At 45.7% G+C, this 27417-nt stretch overlaps 1 protein-coding gene across 1 annotated transcript in view; it reads left to right on the forward strand.

Moving 5' to 3' along the window:
- Positions 1 to 22232, forward strand: part of LOC119398532 (uncharacterized) — a 73107-nt gene extending 50875 nt beyond the window's left edge. The window contains exons 7-8 of the mRNA XM_037665375.1: positions 14386 to 14934; positions 20421 to 22232. Coding sequence (XP_037521303.1) covers positions 14386 to 14934; positions 20421 to 22232 — 2361 coding nt within the window. The remainder of the gene's footprint in view (positions 1 to 14385; positions 14935 to 20420) is intronic.
- Positions 22233 to 27417: the final 5185 nt, after the last annotated feature.

Genomic DNA, 27417 nt, shown 5'->3' on the forward strand with positions numbered 1-27417 from the left:
TTTCTTCCTTTCTTCCTTCGTTTCTTTCTTAAAAATATACCACTAGATAAGTTTAAATTCGACTTCGGCAAGATGAGCCTTTTCTCTTTCTATTGTTATGGCAGAGTGCTTGCTAGTCTACTATGCATACGACGATTTCTCAACAGTTTTATTCATAACTAAAATTGAGGTACACGACACTTAAACAAGCGAAGAAAGTAGCTTGTTAATTATCAGGATGTCTCAGAACAGCTATTCACATTGACTTGAATGTATTAGTCTAAATAGTTATGAGCCGGTCAATTGAGCTTTCTCTTGTTAATTGTACTACGAGATAAGCTATACGTGCTAAATAGTGTAGCCCGTTAATTTGTTTCCGGAATTGGCCACCAGCATAACTATGCACCAGCCAATGTGCAAGGCCACTACGAAAATATTGTCGGCAAGGTACCCCAGTAGCAGTGCGGGGGACACCATGTGACAAATAAAGAGTAGATGAATTCATTCACACAATGGACAAGGGCAGTTTTGGAATGCTGGAAAAAATGACATGCCCCGCTATTAAGAATTGCTTATCAATGCAAGTAAATTCTTGGTGAGAATGCCTGTACAGTTCTTAACGTGGTGGACTTGTAACTACAGGTTTAAATTCAAATCCCACAAACTTGCTCCTTGCTCATATTCAGGCACTAGTTCGGTCACACCAGCTTCATCTTCACCACAATGTTAGCATATCATATTGTGTAGTGGCTGAAATCTCGCTTCTCTTTGCTCAGAAAACAGAAATGAATAGGATCACTTACACCTACCTACACAATGAACATAACGTCTGGGGAATATAGATGTGCGTTATTAGTGTTGCTGAAAAGAGAGGTGCAAAAGATAACACCGCATTAGCCGTTATTTTCTTCATTTTTGTGACTCGTGCATTTTTTTCAGCTGTTGTAGCATTTTGAATATTGCGTTTTTTCTTGTTTTCTTACGTATGTCTCTCCCCTACATAATGTAAATATACGCTCTCCGGTAAGCGCTTTAATACATTGAGTATTCAGTTAACCAATTAATAAGCAATTTGTTCCTCACCAGCTGAGTGGGCATATTTCAGTAAAACGACACCGCTCGTCCCCTGAGGTGCCATGGCCGCGACAGCACAATTAGGTGATTTTAGAAAAATTTGCGCTTATTCACGCTAACCGGTCTGAATTCTTTATAATGACATTCCATGCCACCTTTCCACTGGCGTCGGGTAACAATTAACGCAATGTCGACGCCAGCAGCATTGCAGGCTTTGCCTGGCGTTCAGTACTTGGGCTACGTTTCAGCACTGTGCCCCTATTGTGCAGTGGTTCACTTATTTCATCTGTGGCAGTTACAATAATTAGACAACAAGCTTACTGTGGTAAAGAAATGAAAGGTAGTAAAGAGCCGCCTTGGGCTGGCCCCACACTCTTAAAAAAAGTTAGTAAACAGTTAGTGACCGCATGTATTTACCAGTTTCGAGCGTATTTTACTAACTTCGCGTCGATTCTTCACTGGCCATCAGCTAGTACAGCTCGTAAATATTGCCGTTACTCACCGGGAAGGCTTCCTCAGCGATTTGAACTAGGTAACCACCAATCCACCTATGTTGCCAGATGCTTCGTTGATGCCGTTGTGTGTTATGCCCTAATTGAGACACTCTTACGCAAAATTTATACAATGCCTACTTATTTTGATTATGTTATAATAACACTTTTGTGCTACGTGATGGCGAACATACATGTAAACTGTAGGACACGAGACACTGGGTAGAAAACATAAGATTATTGTTCAAAATTCTATGGCTGCTAACCATTAAATCTTCGGTTTCCAAAAGTAGGGGCATAAATAGCCGTCAAGCAGCTGTTAGAATCAGGGTGTCGGAACGGAACGAAAACCGAAAACGAAGAACGAAAAAAAAACGATATTTTGGGCCGGAACGAAAACGTAACCGAAACTTTATCTATTATTTTGTTCCGGAGTGAAAACGAAATTTTTTCAATCGTTTTTCGGTTCACGAGAAAACTTCGCAATCCGGAGCAACTGAGCTCGTGCAATGTGAGCATATCTTAGGGTGCGGTATTAGCGCGTACCTCAGGCAGGAATTCCAAAGCAAAGATATGTTGAAATTGTGCGAAAAACGAAAACAGTGGCAACAAGAGATGTTTATATTAACGCAAGTGCATTTTTGAGCGTCTGTCACGCAGGCCAGCGTAGAGAGGGCATTGTCGGCGCCGAAGTTTGTTACAGCGAAAGCTGTTATGAGATCACAACAGCTGATTTTGGCGCCATAGTTGTCCACCGCCGCCGGTGTCCATGACCGCTAACGCGTGATATAAAAAAATAAATGAGAAACAAATTTCTAGGATCGGATGGCACTTCAACCCGCGCCCTCTGCGTGGCAGTCGGGTCTTCCACAACAGTGCCACGCTAGTGCTTCTATGCTTGCGAGGAGCGCTTGACAAGCGTGAGTGCTGACGAGCAGTGCGGCCCAGTGTTCCGTATTCACTACAAAGGCACAAGGTGCCCGAGCGGTGCACTGTTACAACTAATACCAGCACATCTAGAGGGTCTTATTCCTCATTAAACAAATCTTATTTTTCTCCATATTCACAACCGCTCCAGACGCGTGGCAAAACTGCTTAGTCTTCTTGAATACTACTTTTGTCAGCATAAAAGTACGCTACGTCGTCATTTTAGCATTAACACATTTAAGCATAAACAATATTAAAACACCACCATTCGTTCAAACACGCTGACCATGCAAATACTATAGGTAGCGGGAGAACTGCCCCTATGGGAATTCGGGTGGTTGTACTGCACGAGATATGTAACCAAGCTACTATCCCTCGACCTTGGTAACCTGTTTTGCGTACTCTTGCAGTTCTTAATGCATCTGATGACATCAGCTTTATGGGGCGTTCATTCTTAACTCAATAAAACTATCAAGATGCCTTTCTTACGTGGAGGAATTACACTGATGGAATTGAACTTCCCGGCCATTCCAGAAGTGCGAATGGGCTAAGTTTTTTCATTCGGAGGAATTGAAAGGAATGGAATTGCGGCAAGTTCTAATTCCCCGCAGTGGAATTGGAATGGAATGGAGGCGCCCATCCCGCAATACTGCCTCCCACCCGCTGCAAAGTTCTCAGCCATAAGTCTTTATCATCATCAGTCACAGCGCAAACTGCACATAATTCCTTACAGATGTGTAGCGTGTACCACGAGACTCCGAAGAATGGCGAAAAATGGCATAGTGGGAACTTCTCTACTTCAGAGAAATTGGGACGATTTATGGCGTAGAGGGTACCTTGCATATGTACTTGTATTATTGCCCCAAGAGACTCTCCAGCGGGCTCTACGAAGTCCGCTCTTCCAGCTTTCGTTGTGACTGTGCTGCGTGTGTCGCGCAGGCCTGGCGATCTCTTTATCAGAACAGCGGTCTCGCACATCAGAGAGTACACTCAATGATTTGCTGCTTCTGAGATCGTGCTCACTCCCTTGACACAACGCATTGAGCCCACTAAAAATATCGTATTTGTCTTTTGACAAAATAAATACTATGTCTTTGAAATTAATACTGGTTTGTGCTAGTTGGTAGAAATTCGTGGTACAGTTACTTCCGCTCCTCTGAAGAACTTTTACCCTTGTCCCACTTTCCTAAGAGCAGGGCAAGTAACTACATCACAAATCCAATGTTCGTTATGATTACCTTAACTTCAAATTTTTCCATAAAAAAAACCGTTACGAACCGTTACGGAACATTTTTTTTAAGTTCCGGAACAGAAACGGAACGGAACTTTTTGAGGTGGAACGAAACTAAAACCGAAATGAAAAACATTTCGTTCCGACACCCTGGTTAGAATAGATGGCGCACGCGTAGTAGCCTTGATGGTCTGTGTTTGTGTGTGTGTGTTCTCTCGCTTGTGGTCCCTTCATGCCTCTATGTACGTTGGTGTGATGTGTACTTGCCATGGTAATCAGGGCTTGTTAATTGTTGTAACAGGGCAATGTCATTTCGCTTCATTTATTTTTTCATCTTGTGCATGCTATTGTAATACATTCAACGTGATATGGCAATGCCCATGGCAAGTACAAAGTAGGCAATAACCCCTAGCTGTTTAATTGTAGATTGCTAGTTTTAGTACGGCTACTATGTTGCTAGTGCCGTGACTAATGACTTAATAACAAACTAACTAATCGAGTTAGTACTATTTACCTATAATTCAGGTAGCGAACTTCACAAACCTGCATTTTACTACCTTGACTTACTAAGGGGCTAGTGCTTTTTGTGACAAGTAAACGGGCAGTATTTACTTTGTGAATATGCCAACCTATTTTGTAAGAGTGCGTCCTTATGATTGGTGAGTGGAACAGATTTCGTCCATATCGCGGAAGCAGTGGAGAAGCAAAACTTATGTTCTCTATTTGGAAGTAGATGCCGACGAAATATTTAGCAAAGAACAAGGATTTTCACAAGAGAGAGAGAGAGAGAGTCTCGCGGTAGAAATCTCAGACAAAGCAGAATAAATATTAAGTCAGAACACGGCTGAGTTTAGTTTATCTCTTTTCGGGGGAGCTAGTGGCATTCCTCTCCGCGTCCAGAATACGGAAATACACACGGTAATTGCAATCCAACCTTGACTGATAGCCTACAAGAAGAGTGTAAGAGTCGCAGATCATATAGTTTAATTGATATAAGTTTATTACTATTTTCGTACACACGTTCTTGGAACTCGTTGTAGAATAAAAGCTACTATCTAATTACGCTTCCTGATTGGAATGGACGTTCAAAAACGTCGCATGTTTCCTGTGTGTGGCAATTTGCGTGTTGTTCAAAACCATCGAAAAACATTAAACTAGGTTTAACTCTTCTAAACCTAGTTATCAGGAGCGATAGGTACGTTTGGCTTTGTTTGTGAAAGGGTATGCACAAGCGTTTCAATAAAGGGACACTTAAGAGCAAAACGATTTTTCTGATACTATTAAAATACGCTTTCATGATACCAAAAACACCACGCTTGCTGCGAGAAGACACTTAGTAAGCGAGAAAACGCGCAAAAACAAAATCTGGGTGGCGACGCCACCTTGAAGTTTCCGCACCATTCGTCGTGACGTCATATGTTTTGACGGCGCCTACTAGGGACTATGTAGATCCTAACCGGTAAAAATGAAGTACATTGTCCTCTGAGGGGGCCATCGATTTAACATACCAAGTTTGGGGTTAAATGGCGCCAAAAATATGATAAATACTCTCTAAATCCGTGACATCACCCGGGGTGATTTCGGAGCGAAATTTCGAAATGAAACGTGGAACTTGATTTTGTCCTCTTTTAATAAACCGATGATGGCAAAATTAACGACATTAGAGTTCTCAGAGCACAATTTATCGATCTAAACCAATTCATTGTTTCTTTAAGAGAGTTGACTGTTGGGCTACTTGGTGTTTAGACATGGGAACCATCGGTAAATGCGCAGCGTGCGCAGCCTGTTGGTATAAATACCTGGAGATCTGCCTTCAATAAATCAGTTGTTAGTTTGCGCCTGTGCTCGTCTGGTATTTTCTTGTGTTGCGTGGTGTTGCGCTTTTAACGATGGTTCCCATGTCATTGTTTTTCTTTAGTGTCCCTTAAAGTTAGCCATCTTCTTCTATTTGTTATTTGTGCAGCTGAACCATAGAGGCGGCCGCTGTATCTTCGATCTCGGTCCCCTCCCCCGCTCGGTTCGCTCCCATGGGAGAAAAAATTTCGGCGTGGGGGGCACGGGCCCGGTAGGCCACCCCCCGGCTACGCAACTGGTCTTCTGATAGCTGTCTAGATAGCGCGATCACTCGCGACCGCGTTCTTGTGAGCGAAGTTCGCAGCTGCTGCTCGAGCGACGCAGCCCTTCCCCCTCCTCCCCACCGACGCTCCTTCGCCTGGCGAATAACAGCAGGGGCGTTTTAACGTGATCGCGTTTAAGAGCCCGTTTCGAAGAAATTCCGGTGTCGGCGTTGGTGTCATTGGCTGTGAGCGAAAAATCTGCGTTGCCTATGAGCGAAAATTCCACACCAATGCCAATAAATAAAAAATAAAAACTGTGGTTCAAGTGGGAATCGAACCCAAGCCGCCTGCGTGTCACGCAGGTGCTCTGCCACAAAGCCACGCCACGGCCAGGAACTGCTTCAGAAAAAAGAAAAAAAAAGAAAAAGAAAACATATACGAATATCATGTAACGCGAGGAGTCTCCTTAGCGCATGTAATTTTGCGTGGCAGCAGCCTATAATGGGCCCAGGCGTCAAGACATGTGATTTTCGCAACGAGTGAAGCGTTTATAGGCCCGCCCATTACAACCGCTCAGGCATATTTAATCATTATCAGCGGCAATAGCATCAACTAAAGTGAGGAGCTGCGTAGGTACGCGTCTTGCCTTACGGACGCGTAGTGGGTACTTCGCTGATTCGAAAAAATTCGGCAGATCCCACGTACCGTGGGAGTCGATGTTATGCGAAGCATGCGGCGGGTAGGTGACTGTGGCGTAACTTTTTTGCTGAGCGACACGTTACAAAATGGCGCTAAAGATTTGTATAAATTTTATACGCACACTTATATATGTTGAAGAGCCGCATATGTGTTATATAACCAGTTGTTTACGGTTGGGTAACTCTGGCAATGGTAACGTGGGTATGACCAACACCAGAAGCGGTAAGCTGATATGTAGAGTACGTGTCCCGAGAACGCACGCACGTTTCACGAACCCGTGTGCATGTGTGCAAGAAGTTCTTGACAGTTCTTGAACAAGGGCATCATCACCGTGATCAGTGAGCACCAGCAGCTGGTCATGACTTGTTATAGGATCCGGTCGTGATCGTGGTGTCGAGGGGTCCATGTGTAGTGAAGTATGTGGTATAGTAGAGCTGTTGGAATTCGTGGATGCCTCGGTCATTTCGTCGACAAATTGTCTGTCGACAGAGCCAGCGACATGTCGGAACCTGAAGCCACCCTTCGCGTTGGTGAGGTATAGGCCGTCGAGGCTGGTAGGCCTGGATAGTGCTACGTAGACCAACATCAGTGGATGGTGTTTGCCGTATTTGTAGACTACCTGGGCGTATGTGGCCTACGTAGCCTAGTCTACAAAGCGGCTGTCAATCAATCTGGCATCATCCTCGGTCAGCATGAGGCCCTCGCCCAGCCTCGTAAGAAATGAAGAGGACACTGCGTCGTTCTGGCGGACTAAGTGCACTTTACGGTGCGGTGCTGTGGATATCATATGTAACTTTCGTTAATGTATTCCTCCGGGGTCGAGCAATGCTTCAGTATAGCTCGCTGAATCAATCATAGGAATACAAACGTAATGCTTATTAGACTGCTATAAAAGCGGAGCCAACACTGGAACTACAGATGTTAATCTGATATGACGCCTGTATCGTAGGAGTAGACATCGTAGGAGTATCATGTAGTGTTTATTGCTTTCTTGTAAAATTAGATAGCCAGCACCACAACCACAATTGACGTTGCACCGATATTACGCCTGCGTAGGCTGTTTTTACAAACCAATTTATAGACCTGGCGTGGCTCAGTGGTAGAATACCTGATTGCCACGCAGAATGCTTGGGTTCGACTCCTGCTGGGATCCTAATTTTCATTCTTTCCATTCGTTGAGTCAACGCTGCCGATGTTGGTTTTCCGTAACGCTATAGCATTTAAGTTAACAATGTCTGTTCTCGCCGTTCCTGGGTAGATATAAACTGTCAATCATCTGTGGCGCATACCCGTACACCGCGGCCCGTGGTAAACGGGTATGTGCCACACGTGTCTAGTGGAAAGGGTTTGACGACGTACGCGACAAGATTTTAACGTTATTCATGTCATGACCCCGCAGTCATATTCGTCAAATCCTCTTACCCTCCCATGCAAATTTTGGTCTACACCAAGTTAAGGAGGTGATCATGAGAGCACCCAGACGTAGGCGGCTAGATAGATAGATAGATAGATAGATAGATACGTAGATAGAAACGCTCAAAGTGCCAGAGGTTCGCTAAGAAATGCTTCGCATTTAAAAGGAAGAATTGTGCCATAGTGCGCAAATGTACTTGCAGTAGTCATTGTCGGATAGTTTGCAATGGCTAGTGTTACGCGTACAGACATCCCTTTCCCTGCGGCACGCTTGAGGTGTCCCCGACAACCGAAGTGAGGCTACCAATTGAGAAGGCGATGCGAACGGGCCCGATTTCACTATAGCGTTCTGCTCTTGAGGCGAAGCTAAGGAGTCCTCCAACATTTTCTCTCTGCTTGAGAAGCCATCGAGTAGAGCCCTCGCACGCGGAGCAATGTTATGGCCTGCTCTTTTAGATGTGAACCATCTTATAGCGGAGTTCAAACCCGTGGTGGTGGGGGTGTGCGGCGTGACCACCCTTACTGCGCATGCGCAAACCTTCTCCCTTTCCCATTCTCCTCTCCACTCTCACTCTGAAACGCGGGCTCGAAATGCCAAAACGCTGCTTCGCATCGCCTCATGGTCCGCTTTAGCGGGAGATGGTGTAATTTTAGATGCGAAGCATCTTATGGAGGAGGTTAAACCGGTGGTGGTGGTGGTGGTTGTGTGCGGCGTGACCACCTCAGTGCGCATACGCAAACCCTTCCACACAACTCCTCTCCACTTCCCCTTTCTCTCACCATCTCCCCTCTCCACTGCCCCTCCCCCATTTCCCCCTCTACTTTCCCTCTCTCATTACCCTCTCAACTTCCCCTCTCCCATTTCCCTCTCCACTTCCTCTCTCCCATCCTCCTCTCCACCATACCTCTCCACTCCCACCACCCGAAACGCTGCTTCACATCGCCTCATGGTCCCCTTTTTTAAAGACCATAGTCTTTGTTGGGGAACTTAAATGCAGAAATTTTGGTCTGTCTGTCTTTCTGTTTGTCTGTCTGTCACCCGATTCAGCCACCCGGCCAAAGTTTAACCACTTGCGGAACGCCCAGCCATCTTGAACCGTTACCACCATTCATACTTGTGAACACTGTCGGTCAAAAAGCAAGTGTTACGCATATCTGAGGCACAACATCAATACATAAGTATTAGGTGGTGTGTTTGTTTACTAGAAAATACATAAATACGTAATTTTAAAGACTCTAGCGTTTCTCAATCTGCGTGGAAAATGCTAGTGTTTTTTGGGCTGCGCTCCATATGCGACGCTATGAGCCAGATGCGGCGATTCAACATAGCGGAGGAGGACTCATGTAGTACGGCTGACAGACGACTATCGTCTTTCGATGACATTTACAGCGAAGCACAAATCGCGGCCAATCTTTTATCTCTGCTTCAACCGCGTTCGCGCCTAGCGCTTGCATTCGCGCGTAAAATATATAATTCTGAACTGTAGCGCACAGAAACACACGGACGGCGACAGATGAAGACGGGACACAGCGCTTGATTTGTCGCCGTCCGTGTGCTTCTTTGCGCTACTGTTCAGAATTATGCACTACCAACTAGCCCATCAGTCTGTCCTTTTGTAAAATATATGATGCACGGGGACATATTGATTTCAACTTTATACCGAGCACGGGGGAAACGGCAAGAACCAGCCGAGAGTGTCTATATTGTCACGAGTACGTGGCGTGGACGCAGGCAGCAGTCGGTCTGTCCAAGATGAAACTCTTTATTTGGCCGAACTTGTGGCCGGGAAACGGAAAATCAAACTACAACCCTATTGCAAAACCCAGCGCCACTGGGTACCAGCGTCCAGTGCCATGCCTGATTATGGGCCCAGCGTCGCGCTGGATACTGGGCCGCTGGAGCGACGTTTTACTGGGAGGCGCTGGGTACTCAAGCGGAAAACTGCTCTACAGCGTTAAAACGGTGGTGCCTAAGTGCCCTACATAAATATATTAGTAAAGAAAGCCATATAGAAAGCTTTAGTGCAATAAAAAAAAAAGCCGTATGAAAAAAAAAAAGTACGTCATTACCAGGATTCGAACCCGCCACCTCTTAATCTCCAAGCGAGTTCTCTACCACTGCGCCAAACTGAAACATGCCGACGTCGGTGTAAAATGGCTAGTCAATACAGTAAGACAGCGTTTCGTTTGATATTTTGATGTCGCGTATTCAAGACAGATGCGACCTTCCTTTCCAAACCAAACTTGATTCTTTATTACACACAAACAAAGGGTTGCCGGCAACGAATGAAATGCCCAAAATGAGAAGAGCGCCAAGTTTCTTTAAGAATTCCCGTCTTAACTCCGAAAAATATCAAATGGATCGAGGAGCAGGGCACAGTTTGACAGCTGTTACTGCCGATTTTTAATAGCCGTTTCTCACCTTTGCTAACGGTCAACGTGTACAGAAGCTTTATGATGACTCGTTCGATAAACACGCGCCTACATGAATTCATACTGATAGTTTTCTCGCGCAAGTGACGATATTACTGCGGGGCGGGCATGCCTGTATTCTGATTAGCAGTTCTATCGATACCAACAACTATAAAACCGCTCAGCAAAAACAAATACAATTCATTGAAAAAAGATGCTGGTGTGTTACTTCACTAACGCGTATTAGTTGACAGGTATGTGTTCTGACGTATGAGTCAGAGAAGTGCCGGCGAGTGCGGCCGGCTGCTTTCGGTGAGCCTGCGTTCGTTGCTGAAAGCGCGTCGCATCGATGGTCATCGCTTCTTGCGCGGACACCGTACACAAGAAGAAATGGTTAATTTAGGTTAACGGATGTCCAGACTATACTTTACAGTAATTCTCACACGTTGGAATTGCGTGTGCTTAAACGAAGAAGCGCCGGTGGCATGTAGACGGGCTCGGCCGGTACGCTAGGCCTAACGCTCGCTGGGAGCCGCACTGGGTACAACCGATCTCGGCGCAGATGAGTTCCGATGGTTGAAGTTCCTGCATTTTGGCCTCGGATCCTTTTTAACTGTTACCTAACGAATAGATGAAGTAAGTGGAAGTTCAAGAATTAAGCGAGATGCGTTTCCGGTGTAGCGATATCGAACAACGGCTGTTTTTCTGGCCTCCGTTGGGTGGGGTCGCGAAGCCAGAGCTCATTTACTTCTTGCCAACTGCACGGCGATGTAACGATTTGCTCTGTATGTTCAAACCGACGCCTCCAGACTTATAAACATTACAATATGAAGTCATTACCGCAACACGTGACGGATGAAAAACTGATATATATGCGCGCGATGCACAAATGTGTATTCATTGCTACTACGTGCTCCGCAAAAATTAACGACGTTATTGGCACTGCATGAATAAAAAAAAGCGTGCTAGAAAGCAAAATGATCAGTGTTGGCTGCTTTTGGTTATTAACATATTTTTCTCTACATTCGAGAGGGAAACATTAAAAGTGACCGTGATTTCAAATATCACGTATATCATGAAAATAGTGCGCAAAGTGCGTCTTGCTCTGCCAACCTAGAATTTGTGACACATGTTTGGGACCCGTTAGGATAGCATCTATCAGTACCATCGAATCAAACATTCGATATTCAGCGATACCAAAGCATTCCGCCGCGCACGATACTGAAAGCAGCGCGCGGCACTGGCAGAAACAGTGCAGGCTCCAGCGTGTGCCAGCGCACGCCAGTGAAAATTCCAGCGTCTCCAACGCTTCCCAGTGAGCGCCAGCGTCACAGCGGCAAAGCCAGTGCCCCTACCAGTGCGACCCAGCTCTTTCCCAGTGCTTTCACCGGAGTCCCAGTGCATTCGAGCGTATACCAGTGTTCCCAGTGCGATCCAGTGCCAAAAAACGTACTGGTATCACGCTGGGGGTACTGGAACGGCGCTGGTTTTTGCAATAGGGAAGAGATACACAATGTGTACTGATAACGGCGAACAGAGCGTCGGCCGTCGATAAAACTGCTCTGCGGTAAGGCGCGTCGGCGTTTATACATGCGACATCGAACATTCAAGCCTTATCGCTGGTGGCCGCGTTAGTTCCAGAATAGACTCAACTGTTCGCGTTTCCATGCTCAATATTATCTGATTATCTAATAATAATCTGGAACGTTCCCAAACATTCTGGCGCGGCTTGAGCAAGGCAGTAGTAACGATTGTAAGGGGGCGGTAACACAAAACACAGATAGAAAGGAGTAATTGCTATAGCAATAAAATGATTTTACATGAACGCATGCGGAAAAAGAGCACCTTCTCTCACGTGGAAACCAGCCATGTCAAGAAAGGCAATTTCATTTCCGTCCACAGCAAATGATGGAGTGCCCCTGCAGAAAGCGCCAGTTTCTGTAATCACGATTTCATAACTTCTTACCTACATCCACGTGCATTTCTAAACGCGCCTAACTTTCCTGAAACTAAGGTTCGCACCAAGAGTCATCGCAATGCATAGCAATATCGTCATCCCGACACCTTCTCAAATTTCGCCTATACTTAGTCCATCTTTCCGGTATCTCCTACTCTGTCCTACTTCATTTATTTTTTTTTTGCCACGTGACAATAGCAGGCGATCTACAACACCTTGCGCGCTGGGCACCGAACGACCTTGGGCATTTTTTGTACAGCGGCGGCGAGTGTTTCTATACTCATCTGTGACCTTGTGATACTTATCTATTATTTCAAGGTGGAAAATATGACATCTATTTTAACTGTATAGACGACATCTAGAGCAGGTCGTGCATATGCGCTATACATCTAGCCAGTTACTTTTTCCAGAGGTAACAAGTAATAATGTTATGGTGGTAAGTAATGACGATCCTTACCATGAACAAGTAGTAACATCACATTGCTACGCAAATGAAACCTACTGGCACCCGCGCCGAAACTTGACTTTGCCCAAATCAAGCAGATCACCAAGTGATCCCCATATGTTATTTAACCACATGACCAAGGAGCCACAGCCTTAAGAATAAAGGGAACTAGATGCTTCAGATCGAAGGTCGCATCACAACGCGAAGACGTCATGCTACATAGTTACGTGGCGTAAGCGTCCGCACTATGGACGGCGGCATAGTCAACACGCCCCGACCCACCGCGTTTTCGCAATAAATGCATGTGAAGAGAATTAAATGTCGCTGTAACTTTTTGAATACGCACAAATGTGCCGCTCAAGTAGTTCACGTTATTTTAGGGCACCTTCCGCCACTGGCACAAATACGTGGTCACGATACCCTGCGTCCAGCAGACGTTGTTGTTGTCAACCTAAACTCATGTATATTGTAAGGAGGACAACTTCCTGGGATAAGACAAGTTCGCAAATGTTCGCTTCACAGACTTCGAGTGTGGCGACTCATACGGAAGGAGCGACCTTTTTTCTCGAAGACAATTCTGCCAAGACACGACTAGAAAGAAAACAAAGTAGTATTATTTCTAAGAACCGAATAGTGAAATTAATAGGTATCTCATAGGTGGCACATGAGAACGCATTCCGCGAGTGAGCGCAATTACAGAAAAACTTAACAAGGCAGTTGTGCCCTGTATGCAAGGGGTGCCTCATGGACCAATGTGGGCCACAAGGTTGAGGCTCACGAGATATTTCCTGCTCAACATCTGAAAGGCCACGCATTCGTTTGCAAAGGCACGCTGTGGCCGTACGACAAAGCGCCAGTGCCCTTTCGTGCCTTTCGCACAGGTGGCATATTCACTCCCGTTGTCACGCAGAAATGTTTACATGGGACAAACAGGGAAATACCAGAGAGACCGATTAATAAAGCAAAGACTAAAACTTGCTCACCAGGTGAATGACCATATTTCTGTCCACTGCGATGTATATCGGTGTGAACCTTTGTTGAAAGAAATTGCCACGTGTTTAGAAATGCAGACACGTATATATGCGGCAATTTTAGTAAGCAAGCCTGAATACAGAAGACGGTGTTAGCTGCATCAACCGAGTTTATTGCTCCGAGTAGAACAGAAATTGCAGATGTGGACACTGCTCGTCTGCAAGTGAGATGACGTGACATCGTTTCGGTGTGTTTTGTTGGCAAATATTGCTGCTTGTCGAAAATACTCAGATGTAAGTTCGTAGCCATCCTTGTTTTCTGCGCACACGTCATTTTAGCGATACTGTCCAAATAATTCTAAGAACAATCGCGTTTGGAGACTTAGCTGCGGAAGAAAGCAGCACCAAGTGGTAAGGGTTACTACCCTGTCTCCCATTCGGCGCGTGGCCAAATCAGAAAATGTTTGTGTTGTATTAAAGTCGAATATTTTTTTTTAATATTTCAGCTCTGATTATCATAGGAACTACGATAATAAAGATGCCCTCTAAGTTAAGACCGTTTTCAAATGTCATGATGCCTGATATGATTATGTCACACAGTCCTGCTGTAAATATCACATTTTCGAGAATGGGATTACTTAGGCTGGAAGATTACTTGCCCACATAACTGCACACTGACCAGAGAGCGGTGATAGACGTGTTTTCACACACAAAAACTGTTTGTTACAGCCGCTGCCGATACCGCTACCAGGGCTTGGAGGCAGTTCCAGTTCGACTTCTGAAGACGGATCGAAGGGACTCGTATCGGATGTGTTGGGCGCAATTACCGATCCCTTGGGAATACTGACGCCTAATGACGACGATTCTGGAGGCAATGGACTCATTTCGAATGTGTTGGGTGCAGTTACCGATCCCTTGGGAATACTGAAGCCTCATGACGACGATTCTGGAGGCAATGGACTCATTTCCAATGTTTTGGGTGCAGTTACCGATCCCTTGGGAATACTGACGCCTCATGACGACGATTCTGGAGGCAATGGACTCATTTCGAATGTGTTGAGTGCAGTTACCGATCCCTTGGGAATACTGAAGCCTAATGACGACGATTCTGGAGGCAATGGACTCATTTCGAATGTGTTGGGTGCCGTTACCGATCCCTTGGGAATACTGAAGCCTCATGACGACGATTCTTCAGGTGACAAGCCTCAGGAACTGAATGATGACTCAACCACCGAGGATAAACAGCCACATGGACTACTTTCCAACGTTTTCGGAATTGTGGGTCGCTAGTCATTATTTTGCAATTTCGCTTAGTGTGACCCTTGTTAGCCGAACGCGCGGATGAGCTAACTACCTCGAAATATAACCCCATAACTAAAACATTTTTTTGACGCGTATTACTTCGATGTATATTTTAGCGCACGAAATGACGAGTACACAGAAAGGCGTAGGACACGCAAGCGCAGACTTCCCACGATATTTATTTCAAGTTGAACAATCACGATTAATAGGTAACACGTGTTGCTTTGAAAAAGTGGCGTAAAAACTCTACCTCAACACCTTCACTCGACCGTTCCTGTAAAGACATATCTTATTCGCTCTGATTACTGGTGGTGTTTGCAGTCGACGCGCTTGTGATGATTGCTCGAACACATGTTGTCTATAAAACGTAGTTCTTTGACTCCGGATAAACAACATTTGTTAAAAAAGTCCGCGCCAGTGTGGACCACGTCTCGCACTGTTTTCGACATTTCGTGCGCCAAAATCTAGGTCGATGTCATCAGAACACACCCAAAACCCTATGCTGTTGTAATCCGGGTGACTTGGAAAAATATTTAGAGTGATAAACGATTTAGCTAGTACACTTACCATTCTGTGTAATAACCGCAAAATTGAAGCTCTGCGGGCGGCTGGCTTGGAACAGTCGCCACGAATGTGAAAGCCACGACGTGGCTTTGACAGCCGGGCGCTCCGAATACACGCTTTTACTGCAATATTTCCGGCGCTACGTGCAATAGCTATAGCACAATTCAGTGAGAACAGCCACTTTAAGCGCGAATTATTATGCACTGTCTGCAAATCCCTCCAATTTCCATGGGATTATTCCAAGGCACTCAGTATTACATTCCAAGAAAGAAAATGAAGGAGTGTGCTCTTTTTTGTGAGGTTCATTAATTAATGTTCGTTAGAGTGCACTTAAATATCTTATTATTTTGTAATCAGTCAGCTTCAGTCCTTGCATAAAAGCAACCAAATATTAGGCCCCAAAAAGATGCACAGTTTGTTTGTGGTGATATTCGTTTCGAGTAAAGAAAAAAATGCTCTTGACGTTGGTCCTGAAACCTAACACGTCGAACGATCGTCGAACATGGTAGCGTCTCCTGCAAAGTGATCTTCCGCAGCCATACGCAGCACAATGAAGTTAAATGACCGCTAGTTCTCCACTAAGGGAGTTTGCACGAATGTGCACACTGCATTTCAAGCCATTTGAGGAAACATGCGGGGCATGACGGGCTTCCGAAGTTGAAGTGTACATTTTCCGCCGCTGATGGTGATAGACTGTACGTTTGTTTTTTAAACTGGCGCAGGATTATCCATGAAACTGTTTAGTGTAATCCTGGTGTTCAACGTTTTAGGTTTCATGAACTTTGTACTTGGAAATACGGTGTATCTCAGGCAAATCATTAGTGTTGCGAGGTAGCAGGTTTATCAGCAAGGATTCGGATTGCTTAGAGCTAAGAGTGAGTATTTGTGCAATAAACAGCATGTATATTAGGAGAAAACTACTGTTGCGAAGCATAATTTATAACGTCTAATACGGACAGTGATACAAGTACAAAAATTTAACAAAATTTATCAGGCTCATGCATGAATCTAGAAGTGCTCTGCCCCGTTTCTATCATTTAGTTCTTTCCTCTATCTATTGCGTTACTCCACAAGAACACACAAGCATTCATTACTTTTAAACAGCCATATTGTCCAACAACATGGAAAGGTAATCGAGCGAAAGCTGTTCTAACGGATGTTACGCATGTGGGGCACCATCTCTTCGTCTAAAACAGGAAGAAAGCGATGTCTATCGGCCTTTACTGTACCTCAATTTGTTATGAACGGTTAAATTGGTGTTGCATTCTTTTGTCATTTCCTCATTTATGAAAATTTGTTTCGCGATATCTGCAACTTATAAAAAATGGCGCCTAATGACAGTAGCAGCGGCATGCCCTTGAGAGAGAGTAAAGCCATTTTATCGAAGCAAAAAAAAAAAGCATTTTTCACGGAGGGATGGCGGCGAGGCCGCGTCTGGCCTTGAAAATACGCTAGTAAGTGAATTTGTCTTCGTAAGGTATGGTGAAATATTACAAAATAATGATTAGGAATTTACAGGAATACTGAAATTGAACATTGAATACTGAAATGACTTTGCGCTAAGTGGCTGGCAGAAAACAAGTACAGAAAGCGTGGAGAAACAACCTGCTTTCCACATTTACACAATAGCCCAAGATGCCCTCTAGAGAAATTGAGTTGTGTAATTGGAAATTCATTGGTCCGTGAAAATGCAATGGATAGGACACATCATCGCCTCTTTCAAAACAAGACAGGAAATGCGCCGCCGTACACAGATATGGAGGTGTATGCGAGCTGCCTGAACGCAGTATGTAGAAAAACATGTGGGGAGTACAGTCGCGGCCACTGTTAGAGGGAACGCGGCATGCGTGCCGCTCTCTTCGGGCCACCAAGCGGGCGCCGCGCGAAGTATTGCGGCGCAAGCGCAATCAGCGCCATAGGCCGGAGTTGGCTGCGCGTCGTCTGCTACGGTGCCTCCCACTTCGCCGCACGCGCTCTGGTTCAAAATACTGTAGCTATGGAGCTCGATAGAAAGTATTTGAACTGGGTTATCTGGGCGCGCCGTTCATGCTACACCCAGTATTCGGCTTCGAATTTCAGACGTTCGTTTTCGGCGCCAAATGAAGTTGGTCGCTGAAGTTTCACTTGGTTACAAAAGGAAATAGAGCACGTGGCATAAGATTAGCAGCGTGTGCCTTAGATGCTTCACATGTCAAACAGCGCATTTAGGCGACGAAAGTTACGCCCACTTTTGATAAAACTCCGCTCGTCTAAAAGTCTAAAGGGGCTGCATGTGTTCTTAGTGTGGCATTTCGTCACAGCAATACCTTCCGGCATGGCCACAGTTCCTGAGAATGAGCGCTGGGAAATCGTAGACCTCTATTTCGAGGGTAGGTCGCAGCGAAAAATCGCCGAAGCGAAGGGAAGAACGCTCATGAAAGTCAACAGGATCGTAAGAGCATTTAAATCTTGCGGCCGGATCAAGGATGCTCCGCGGAAGCCGAGGTCTCGAGTTACCAGAGGATGCTTGGATCGTTGCGGCGGCAGCCGTGAAGCCAGATCTCTCTGCTCAGCAAATCAAAAATACCCTCGACTTCAGAGCATCTGTGACAACGGTCAAACGACGCCTCCGGGAAGCGGGTCTGAAGAGCAGGATTGCAGCCCAAAAGACTCTTCTTCGCGCTCAGAACAAAGAAAAACGGCTGCAGTTTTCTCGACAGCATGCGCAACGTTCAACTGAGGAGTGGAAGCAAGTCGTCTTCACAGACGAGTGCACGTTTACTACATCGTGCGATCAGCAAGCCCGTATTTGGCGCCCTGACAACACCCGGTGAGCTACACGAGAATGTGTTTTTGCAAACGTGCTTATTGTAAGAAAGAAATGTGCTTCCAGCATGGGCTTCCAGTTTTGTACTGTGAATAAGTTTAAATGGGTGTGTCATTCCGTTTGCATGCATACATTTCGTTTTCATGACGATTGTTGATTATGAGGTTTAACGGCTGACGCTACACAGGCGATGCGACGCGTCGTAGGGAGGGAGGTGGGGGGGGGGGGGGGGCTCCGGATTAATTTTGACCACCTAGGAGTCATTAACCTGCACCGAAATTGTTTAGAAGAACGCAAGGACGACTTCTGATACTGCGGTTAATCGTAAAAGCATTGCAAACACTGTACGTTCAAACATAACTTGAACAAGTTCGTAACGGCTTCAGCTATCTGTACGTTTCCTTATTTTATGCGTTCACAATCGGTACTCTAGACACCCAAATGTTCTTTTCTTTTTTTCCTTCATGCAGGTACCAGCCAAAATTCTTACTAAGAGTCTCGAAAAACGGAAGGTCAACTGTAAGTGTCTGGTGCATGATCACAAAAGACGGTCTCGGACCTCTTGTGAGAATCGACGGCAAGTTCACAGCGAACAAGTACGGCGAAATTTTGACCACAGTGGCCCATCGCTAACTTGCAAAGGTGCACTTCTCCGGCGCTGGTCCTGTATTCCAACAGGACCGTTCGCCTGTGCACACTTCGAAGAAAGTTGAAGGCCTACTACGCCAGCTCAACATCGCCGTTTTAGAGTGGCCGCCCCAGTCACCAGACTTCAATATTATTGAAAATATTTGGGGCCAAATGAAAGCGGCACTTGCATTCAAGCCCCTTCATGGAATGTCAAGGGACAGCCTTTGGAAAGCAGTCCACGCTGAATGGGAACGCCTTAAGCTCGATGCCACCCTTGTGGATTCGTTATACAGTTCCCTGCCACGTAGGATGGCTGCGCGATTGCCTCCGGGGGAGATGCAACCAGGTACTAAAATTCGCCTTCGTCATTGGTTCAGACATTGCACCCTGCTGCCTCGATTGTCTCCGAAAGGAAGGAGACCATCATCTAAGCTTCATTTGCAGCCGTGGTATTGGCTTCATTGTATATATAATAAATCTGAAGCACAGATTTATCAATATCTCTTGTTTGTCGTGTGATTTTTTTACTTCCTTTGCATGCCAATTCTGAAACCCACCCTCTGTGATCAAAGGGAACTTTTAGAAGTAAAAGGCGCAGTTAATATATTAGGCATACAGCATGCCTGCGCGCTTTGATAACTGATTTATTACAGTATCTATTGACGCGCCATTGATACAGGGTTTGTGTATTCCAAACCACGCGCGCAATCTAGGTTTCGCCGCTCGAGGCGAAGTGGGAGGCACCGTAGCAGACGACGCGCAGCTAACTCCGCCTGTGGCGCTGATTGCGCTTGCGCCGCAATAGTTCGCACGGCGCCCGTCGTGGCGCTCCGCGGAGCGCGGTCACCCGCTCCGTGTTCCCTCGAACATTACTGCAGTGCTCAATAAGCGCCAGTCCGAAAGGATAATATTGCAATGGCTTCTTGCTGTGTTTAAACAGAAAAGAAAATGGGAGCGGTTCCTGTGCATTATACCATAGGCGTGGGCACAGGGTGGGGCAGCGAGGGCGGCCACCCCCCCTAATCACCTAAGAGCGGGGCGCGAAATCTGCCCCATACATTGACCCTTCTAGTCACCAACGAGGGGGAGGGGCGCAAAATCTGCCCCATACATTGTCTTAGTATGGTGGGGGGCACTGTGATGAACCTTCGCCCCCCCCCCTGATGGAGAACCCTGAGCACACCTATGCACTCTACAGTAAAAGGGTGATTAGTTGTACGCTCAAACATCCTGCAGTAGCAAATATTACAACCTTTCCCAAAAGACATAATTGATGCTGCTTTGTTTGCTAGGGCTCTTCAGCTGCACTTGTGTTTTCTTTCCTTTGTCAAGCGACATATCTCGCGATCTTCCATGAGAAATGCCGAGGTAATAGATATTTTCAACTTCTCCTGTTGCTCGACATGCACAAAAACAGTGCTTCATCAAACGGAAATAGTACAGGCTGTGAATGTCAATACAGGTGCAACAAAAGCCACAGACACAGGACCAGCAGTCCCAACTGATGTCACTACCTGAGCAACTGCAGGGCACCCCGCAGAACCAGACTTCATTTTCTGAGGCAAATGACCAAAGGAATCCTCAGAGCGAAGGTGGCGCCGCAAACAGCAACTCAAAAGTGTCAGCGAAACCAAAGGGACTTCTTTCTGGCTTGCTAGGAGGATTTCTTGGACCAGATACAGCAACCAAGGCATCCGACCAAGATGAGTCAGGGTCTCTGTCCACATCTTCTGAACAGGTTGCTAGTACAACGACTAAACCATCTGATGTTGCGGTTGAATCACCTGAAGAGGTGGAGTCCGAGACAGCTAACAACTCAAACGAACCTGCCAAACCAACGGGGCTTCTTTCGGGCTTGTTAGGAGGGGGGCTTTTTGCACCACACACAGAAACCAAGACTTCTCACCAAGACGGGTCAGGGTCTCAGTCCACAACTTCTGAAGAGATTGCTACAACAACAGCTAAACCACCTGATGTTGCTGTTGAGTCACCAGAAGGCGCGGAGCCCGAGACAGACGATAACTCAAAAGAGCCTGCGAAGCCAAAGGGACTTCTTTCTGGCTTGCTAGGAGGGCTTCATGAACCGGACACAGTAACCAAGACATCCCACCAAGACGAGCCAGGGTCTGAGTCCACATCTTCTGAACATATTGCTACTACAACAACTAAACCGCCTGATGTTGTGGTTGAATCACCAGTAGAGGCCGAGCCCGAAACAGACAACTCGAAAGAACCAGACGGACTTCTTTCTGGCTTGCTAGGAGGGATTTTTGCACCGCACACAGCAAGCAAGACATCCCACCAAGATGAGTCAGGGTTTCAGTCCACATCTCCTCAACAAGTTGCCAGCACAACGACTAAACCATCCTATGTTGCGGTATCATCCGAAGGGGTGGAGTCCGAGCTAGCTAACTCAAAAGAACCTGCCAAACCAGCGGGACTTCTTTCTGGATTGTTGGGAGGAGGGCTTTTTGCACCACACACAGAAACCAAGACTTCCCACAAAGACGAGTCAGGGTCTCAGTCCACATCATCTGAGCAGATTGCTACTACAACGACTAAACCGCCTGATGAATCACCAGGAGAGGCGGAGACTGAGACAGAAAACAGCTCAAAAGAACAAAGTGGACTTCTTTCTGGCTTGCTAGGAGGGATTTTTGCACCACTCACAGCAACCAAGACATCCCACCAAGACGAGTCAGGGTCACAGTCCACATCTTCTGAACAGATGGCTAGTACAACGACTAAACCATCTTATGTTGTAGTTGAATCACCGGAAGAGGTGGAGTCCGAGACAGAGAACGACTCAAAAGAACCTGTCAAACCAAAGGGACTTCTTTCTGGCTTGTTAGGAGGAGGGCTTTTTGAACCAGACAAAGAAACCAAGATTTCCCACCAAGACGAGTCAGGATCTCAGTCCACATCTACTGAACAGATTGCCACTACAACGACTAAACCACCTGATGTTACGGTTGAATCACCAGAGGAGGAGTCCGAGATAGACAATTCAAAAGAACCAGCTAAGCCAAAGGGACTGCTTTCTGGCTTGCTAGGAGGGCTTCTTGTGCCGGACACAGCAACTAAGACATCCGACCAAAACGAGTCTGTGTCTGACGCTGCTTCTAATAAAGAGATTTCTACATCAACGACCAAACAACCTGATGTTGCGGTGGAATCATCTCATGAGCCTGAAGCCAAGCCAGAGGACAAATCAAAAGAAAAAACGAAGCCAAAGGGTCTTCTGTCTGGCTTATTTGGGGGCCTGCTCGGATAGAGCACTCTCAAGTACACGTTTTGTGCAATCATTCGTTGCTTAAGACGAGTCCACAGAACGCAAGCAAAATGTATATTTATTATTTCGATAGCTTCAGTGTTCTAGTCCCTATGCATATCCTCAAGCTCGCCCTTCTGTTGCCGTTATCCTACCTCTCAACTCGCTTCGATCACCGTTCAAAGTTTAAGTATCCACCTGGCGTACCAACTTACATTCTACTGATTCGCACAAAAGGCGTCGTGGTAATGGAACCACCAACCCACCTCCATCGCCATCAACACGTGTCACGATTATTTCAAGCCACGCAACTGCAAAGGTGTAACAGAGCTGTATCGTTCGTCTCAGTAATGTCCCTAAGACAGTAAGCATATTTTAATTAATGAATTTGCAAATAAACGTGGTTGGTACCGATGATTGGTCTTCTTTTTTCCCGACGACCTCCAGCGCGCCTCCAATTATCATCGAAAAAAACACACAAAGCACTGTTTAGTGAGTGCTGCCCTTGTGCAAGAGTGGCTCGCCCTGTTGCAAAAAAAAACAGCAGCCAAAAAGGAATTATAAAAGCCTCACGATACCAGCGGCCTCAATCGAGTCATGCCCTACATTGTTTCTCAAGCTATGTCAGTCGACAGTACTTTAAAGCGGTTTACACAGAGTTTGATACTGTAAAATTGGACGAAAATTACGATCTATCATCTACGCGGGGCTTGTTGAGCTGCGCTTTAAACACCATGAAATTTATGGGAACTACAGGCTTCGGATCTGCTTCAGATGAATTTCGTTCTTGAGACCCGCGTCGTTTGTTTACCAAGCTTTCAACAGAGTGACATGAAGTTACTTCCAATTAAAATTTCCTTCATTCTTCCGTGTGTAAAACTTATTCCAGAAAGTTTGCATGACTGCGAGAATGAAGTGAAGCTTGGACAAATTCAACCAACAAGGTATGCATTGCTCTGCAACTGCGTTCAGTATTTGCCATTGACAAATAATGGTGGTGGTGGTATCAACTTGATTTGTCTAAAAGTCAAATGTCCTGCGCCTCAGAGTGGCCCGAGGCTGGAAGCAACTCTTGCGACCCAGGAAGAGATGGCAAACTGTTTCTCACGTTCGGGTGTTCTGATAAGTTTATGACATGTCAATCTTGAAGGAGCTGGCACGAGTGACTTGGCAGGGAGGAACTCGCGAATTATTTCTTTTACAACAGTGAAAACACATATGTGTGCTTTTCTATCAAAAGTGCGCTACTTTATTTATGGACATAACGGTACTGTATCGATAATGATCGCTTGCTGGGCTAGTTAGTTGGTTCATTGCAACATATGTAGCAGAGCGCAAATCTGGAAAGGACGAAGACAGAGACAGAGTGTAAATAGTGATGACTTCGAACTGTTGATTCCGCTGATGATATCAGGCGTATGTACAGGGTCGTGGACTCTTGGTGCGAACACGGCGCAGCGTGGCAGCGCTCCGCGTAGCACCAATGCACACGGCGCGTCTGCGCATCGAAGCTCAAAACCATAGACGCAGAGGGATTGCGTGATTTCTGATGAAGCGCGGGAGCACCGTCCTTGCTTTGCTGTGAAGCACACCTTACTATCAATGTGCCTGTTGGGAGTGCGCGCACCGAAACGGCCCTGCGGGAAAGCGCGCTTCGCTTACTGCAGAATGTTGTGCAGCTTTCCGCTTACGAAAAATGAGCGGTCCCTCTGTTCACGGCAACAATCCATGTTGCTCGCATGCATTTTACAGCGAAAGCTGTTATGAGATCACAACAAGGGACGTTTTTGGCGCCGTAGTTATCCGCTGCCCCCGCCGGTGTCCGCAACCACAATCGCACGAAATAAGAAAAAAAAAAGGAAATAAGAAAAATATTCCAGGATGGAACGAGGTTCGAACCTGGGTCCTCTGCGTGGTGGGAGCCCAGTGCTCTACCTCAAAGCCATGCCCGTGCTTGAACCTGCTTTGCAAAAAGACCCTATACAGGCTTCATGTCAGGAAGAAACCACATTAACGTATGTAATGTCGTGTGGTAGAAGAGTAAAATAACAACCAGGCGTCACACAACGCGAATTTTGTAACGAGGCGTCACACAATGCGAATTGCGCAACGAGTGGGTTGTTGAATGCTTCCAACCCATTACAAAGGGCTCTGCCATAATTCTTTATCTTCATCAACCACAGCATCAACAAAGTGCATATAATACATTTCAGGTGTTTACAGGGTACAAGGATTCTCCGCAGAATGACGAAAAAATTGTAGTGGCTGCTTTCCTACTTCACAAAAGTTATGACGATTTATAGCGTAGTGGGTTCCTCGCAAGTGCACTTCTATTGGTTGCCAAGGAAGGCCATAAGGCTCCCATGATCCATTCCGTCAGGGTCTCAATCAAGTTATTTCCCTCTCTCTCTCTCTCTCTTTCTGATGCTAACGTATGTTATAAAGCGTGGTGGGAGAGCTAAATAATGACCGGGCATCACGCAATGCAAATTACGAAACTAGTGGATCGTTTAAAGCTTCCAACCCACTACAAAGTGCTCAGCCATAATCCTTCATGGTCATCAACCGCCGCATCAACAAAGTGCACATAATGCCTTACAATGTACCTCGCTTCTCCGGAGAATGACGAATAATGTCGTGGTGGGTGCTTCCCAACCAAAAAAAAAATTTTGATTTGTGGCGTAATGGGTGCGTTGCTAGTGTACTTGTATTAGCAGCCACAATAGAGTTTATAACGGTCTCTAGAAATGCAGCTCTCGAGCCACCGGGCAGGCCCCCATAAGGGGTGCCCAGGCCCCTTCAGGACATTTAATAAAGTTAATTCTCTCTCTCTCTTCCAGCTTTCGTAGTGACTGTGCAAACTGCTCATGATTGCTTTTGTTTATGGTATTTAACGACGCAAGGCAACTGTGCCTTTAAGAGAAACACTGTAGATGGGTTTTAACAGCGAAGCCGTTGTAGCTCGCCGAAGTTTGTGCGGTGTCACAAGAAAACTCCTCAAGTGTGTATGCGTCACAGTAATTGGGCAAGCACCACTACCGTCTACAGCAGGTGCGAGTGTCAAACGAAAACGAACACGTGAAAGCGAGGAAGAAAGGGATGGAGAGAAAAGGAAGAGAAAAAGAAAGATAGGGTAAAATAAAGGGAATAAAGACATAAAAAACGTAAAAGAAAAACAGAAAAGCATACAGAGAGGGAAAGAAATAGCGAAAGCGATAGAGAAATAAAGTGAGATAAAGGAAGAGGAAGATAGAAATAGAGAGAAATGAAGGGAATAAACACATAAAAAGAAAGAGAGACAGATAAACACGTAGAAAGAAGCAGATACAGAGAGATCGATAGAAATATTAAAAGACAAAGAAAGAGAGAGAAAGATATAGTAAGAAACAAACACAAATACAATAAGACATGGAAAAAAGACAGCAAGACAGAAAGCGAAAGAAAGAGAAAAAAAATCGAGAGAGACAAAGAAATAGAAAGAAACAGATTCAAGAAAGACATGCAAGAAACAGAGAGAAATAGTAGAGAAAGCGAAGAAAGAAAGAACAAAACAAAGAAAAACAAGGAAGGCCACCGAGCCGCGCTCTTACTTCAAGCTTGGCACCTCTAGTTCGAAGCTGGCATAAATTTTTTTTATTGAAATGATGAAGTGCAGAGGTTTGTATCTTTATTGTGGCACCAGCTACTTTTTCTCTCTTGGCAGACGAAATTGGCCATCAAAAATAATAAGACGGGCACAAAATGTTCACAACATTTGCAAATACAGTACAATCGAGCGCCACATAAGTCACAAGTCAATTATTCGAAGAACTGATCTACAAATCGGTAAAACACGGATACGTAGATGAGATGTCCGGATAATTTCGACCACCCGAGGTTAATTAATGTGCAATTATATTGCGAAACAGTGTGCAGTGGCTGTGAAGTGAAAACTCACAGGGTCCCTTATGAACACAGCTAAGAAGACTGGAAGGCAAGAGCCATCTTCTTTTTCTTCTCGGTCAATGTATTGTTCCTACGCCGCCACCACGTGGCCGCCACCCTCCGAAAGCTTTCTGCACCTAATGTGGTTTTGCGTTGCCTCCAGGATCGGAGGAACCTCATCTGGTTTTGCACTGCCTTTGTGACGGACCCACCGTTGACCAAGCTAAGATGCATGTGATGACGTCATCAAGTGCCCTCACGTCACTGTGACGTCATGATGACGTCACACATATTGTCGATCTCGTAAGACGTCATAAGGTGACGTCATCATGTCATCATTTTTTCATCACTCATGTGGACGCCGACGCGGGACGCCGGTAAATTTTCGCGTTTGATGAAGCATATAAGGCTTTCGCCTTAATAAAGCCCCGTATATAAATAAATGCTCGAACTGCGAGGCAACGTCAGCCGATGAAAGTACACCGAGTGAAAGAACGCCTTGGGCTTGAGCGTTTACAAATAATCCGACCACTTTTTTCCAGAGCGAACGAGACACATAGCTTGGAAATCATCTGTAACCCGGTAACAACGTCGCAGAAAAGAGTGCCATGCTCATGCTAGCATGAACTACAATAGCTTTAGATGTGACCGTGGGAAGCCAGAATGCGAGCGTCCGACAGGTGACAGGCTCCTTCAGGAGGCAATAACAAAATATTAGGGCAGCGTGGAAGGCAGAGCTCGTGGGTTAAGCGTTGACAGGTATCGATTGAAAGTAGGGAACTCGCGCCGCACGGTGTTGAAAGGCGGGTGTCACGATCTGCAGAACGCTGTCGCAGTCGTCGGGATATAATTGTACACAGCTAATTTCCAAACATCTTGAATATTTTTCTGTTTGTGGTGTTCAGTTTTGGCATTCAGTAGGGGATGTTAAAAAGAATAATTGAGACGCTGTGAACACCAGGAACCGAAAATCTGTTCCACGACGGTAGGGCGTGAAACTGATCATTGCAAGGTGTCATTGTTTGCGTAACCCAGTGGCGGTGAAGTGTGGGTTGGAGACAAAAAAAATGATACGTAGCCGGTGGCAACAAGGGGTAGGACGAGAATGTCCAAGTAACAAAGCAGGAAGGCAGCGCAAACGAGGATGTATGTATTACCATGCAGCCGACTAATCCAAGACGATTGTCCTGAGCGCGTAAGACCTGTTTCCAAGAGTCTACCGCACCTGAAAAGTCTCGACAATGCGTTATACTCTTGTATATAT

This window comes from Rhipicephalus sanguineus, chromosome 7 (genome assembly GCF_013339695.2).
Source record: "Rhipicephalus sanguineus isolate Rsan-2018 chromosome 7, BIME_Rsan_1.4, whole genome shotgun sequence".
Lineage (NCBI taxonomy): Eukaryota > Metazoa > Arthropoda > Arachnida > Ixodida > Ixodidae > Rhipicephalus > Rhipicephalus sanguineus.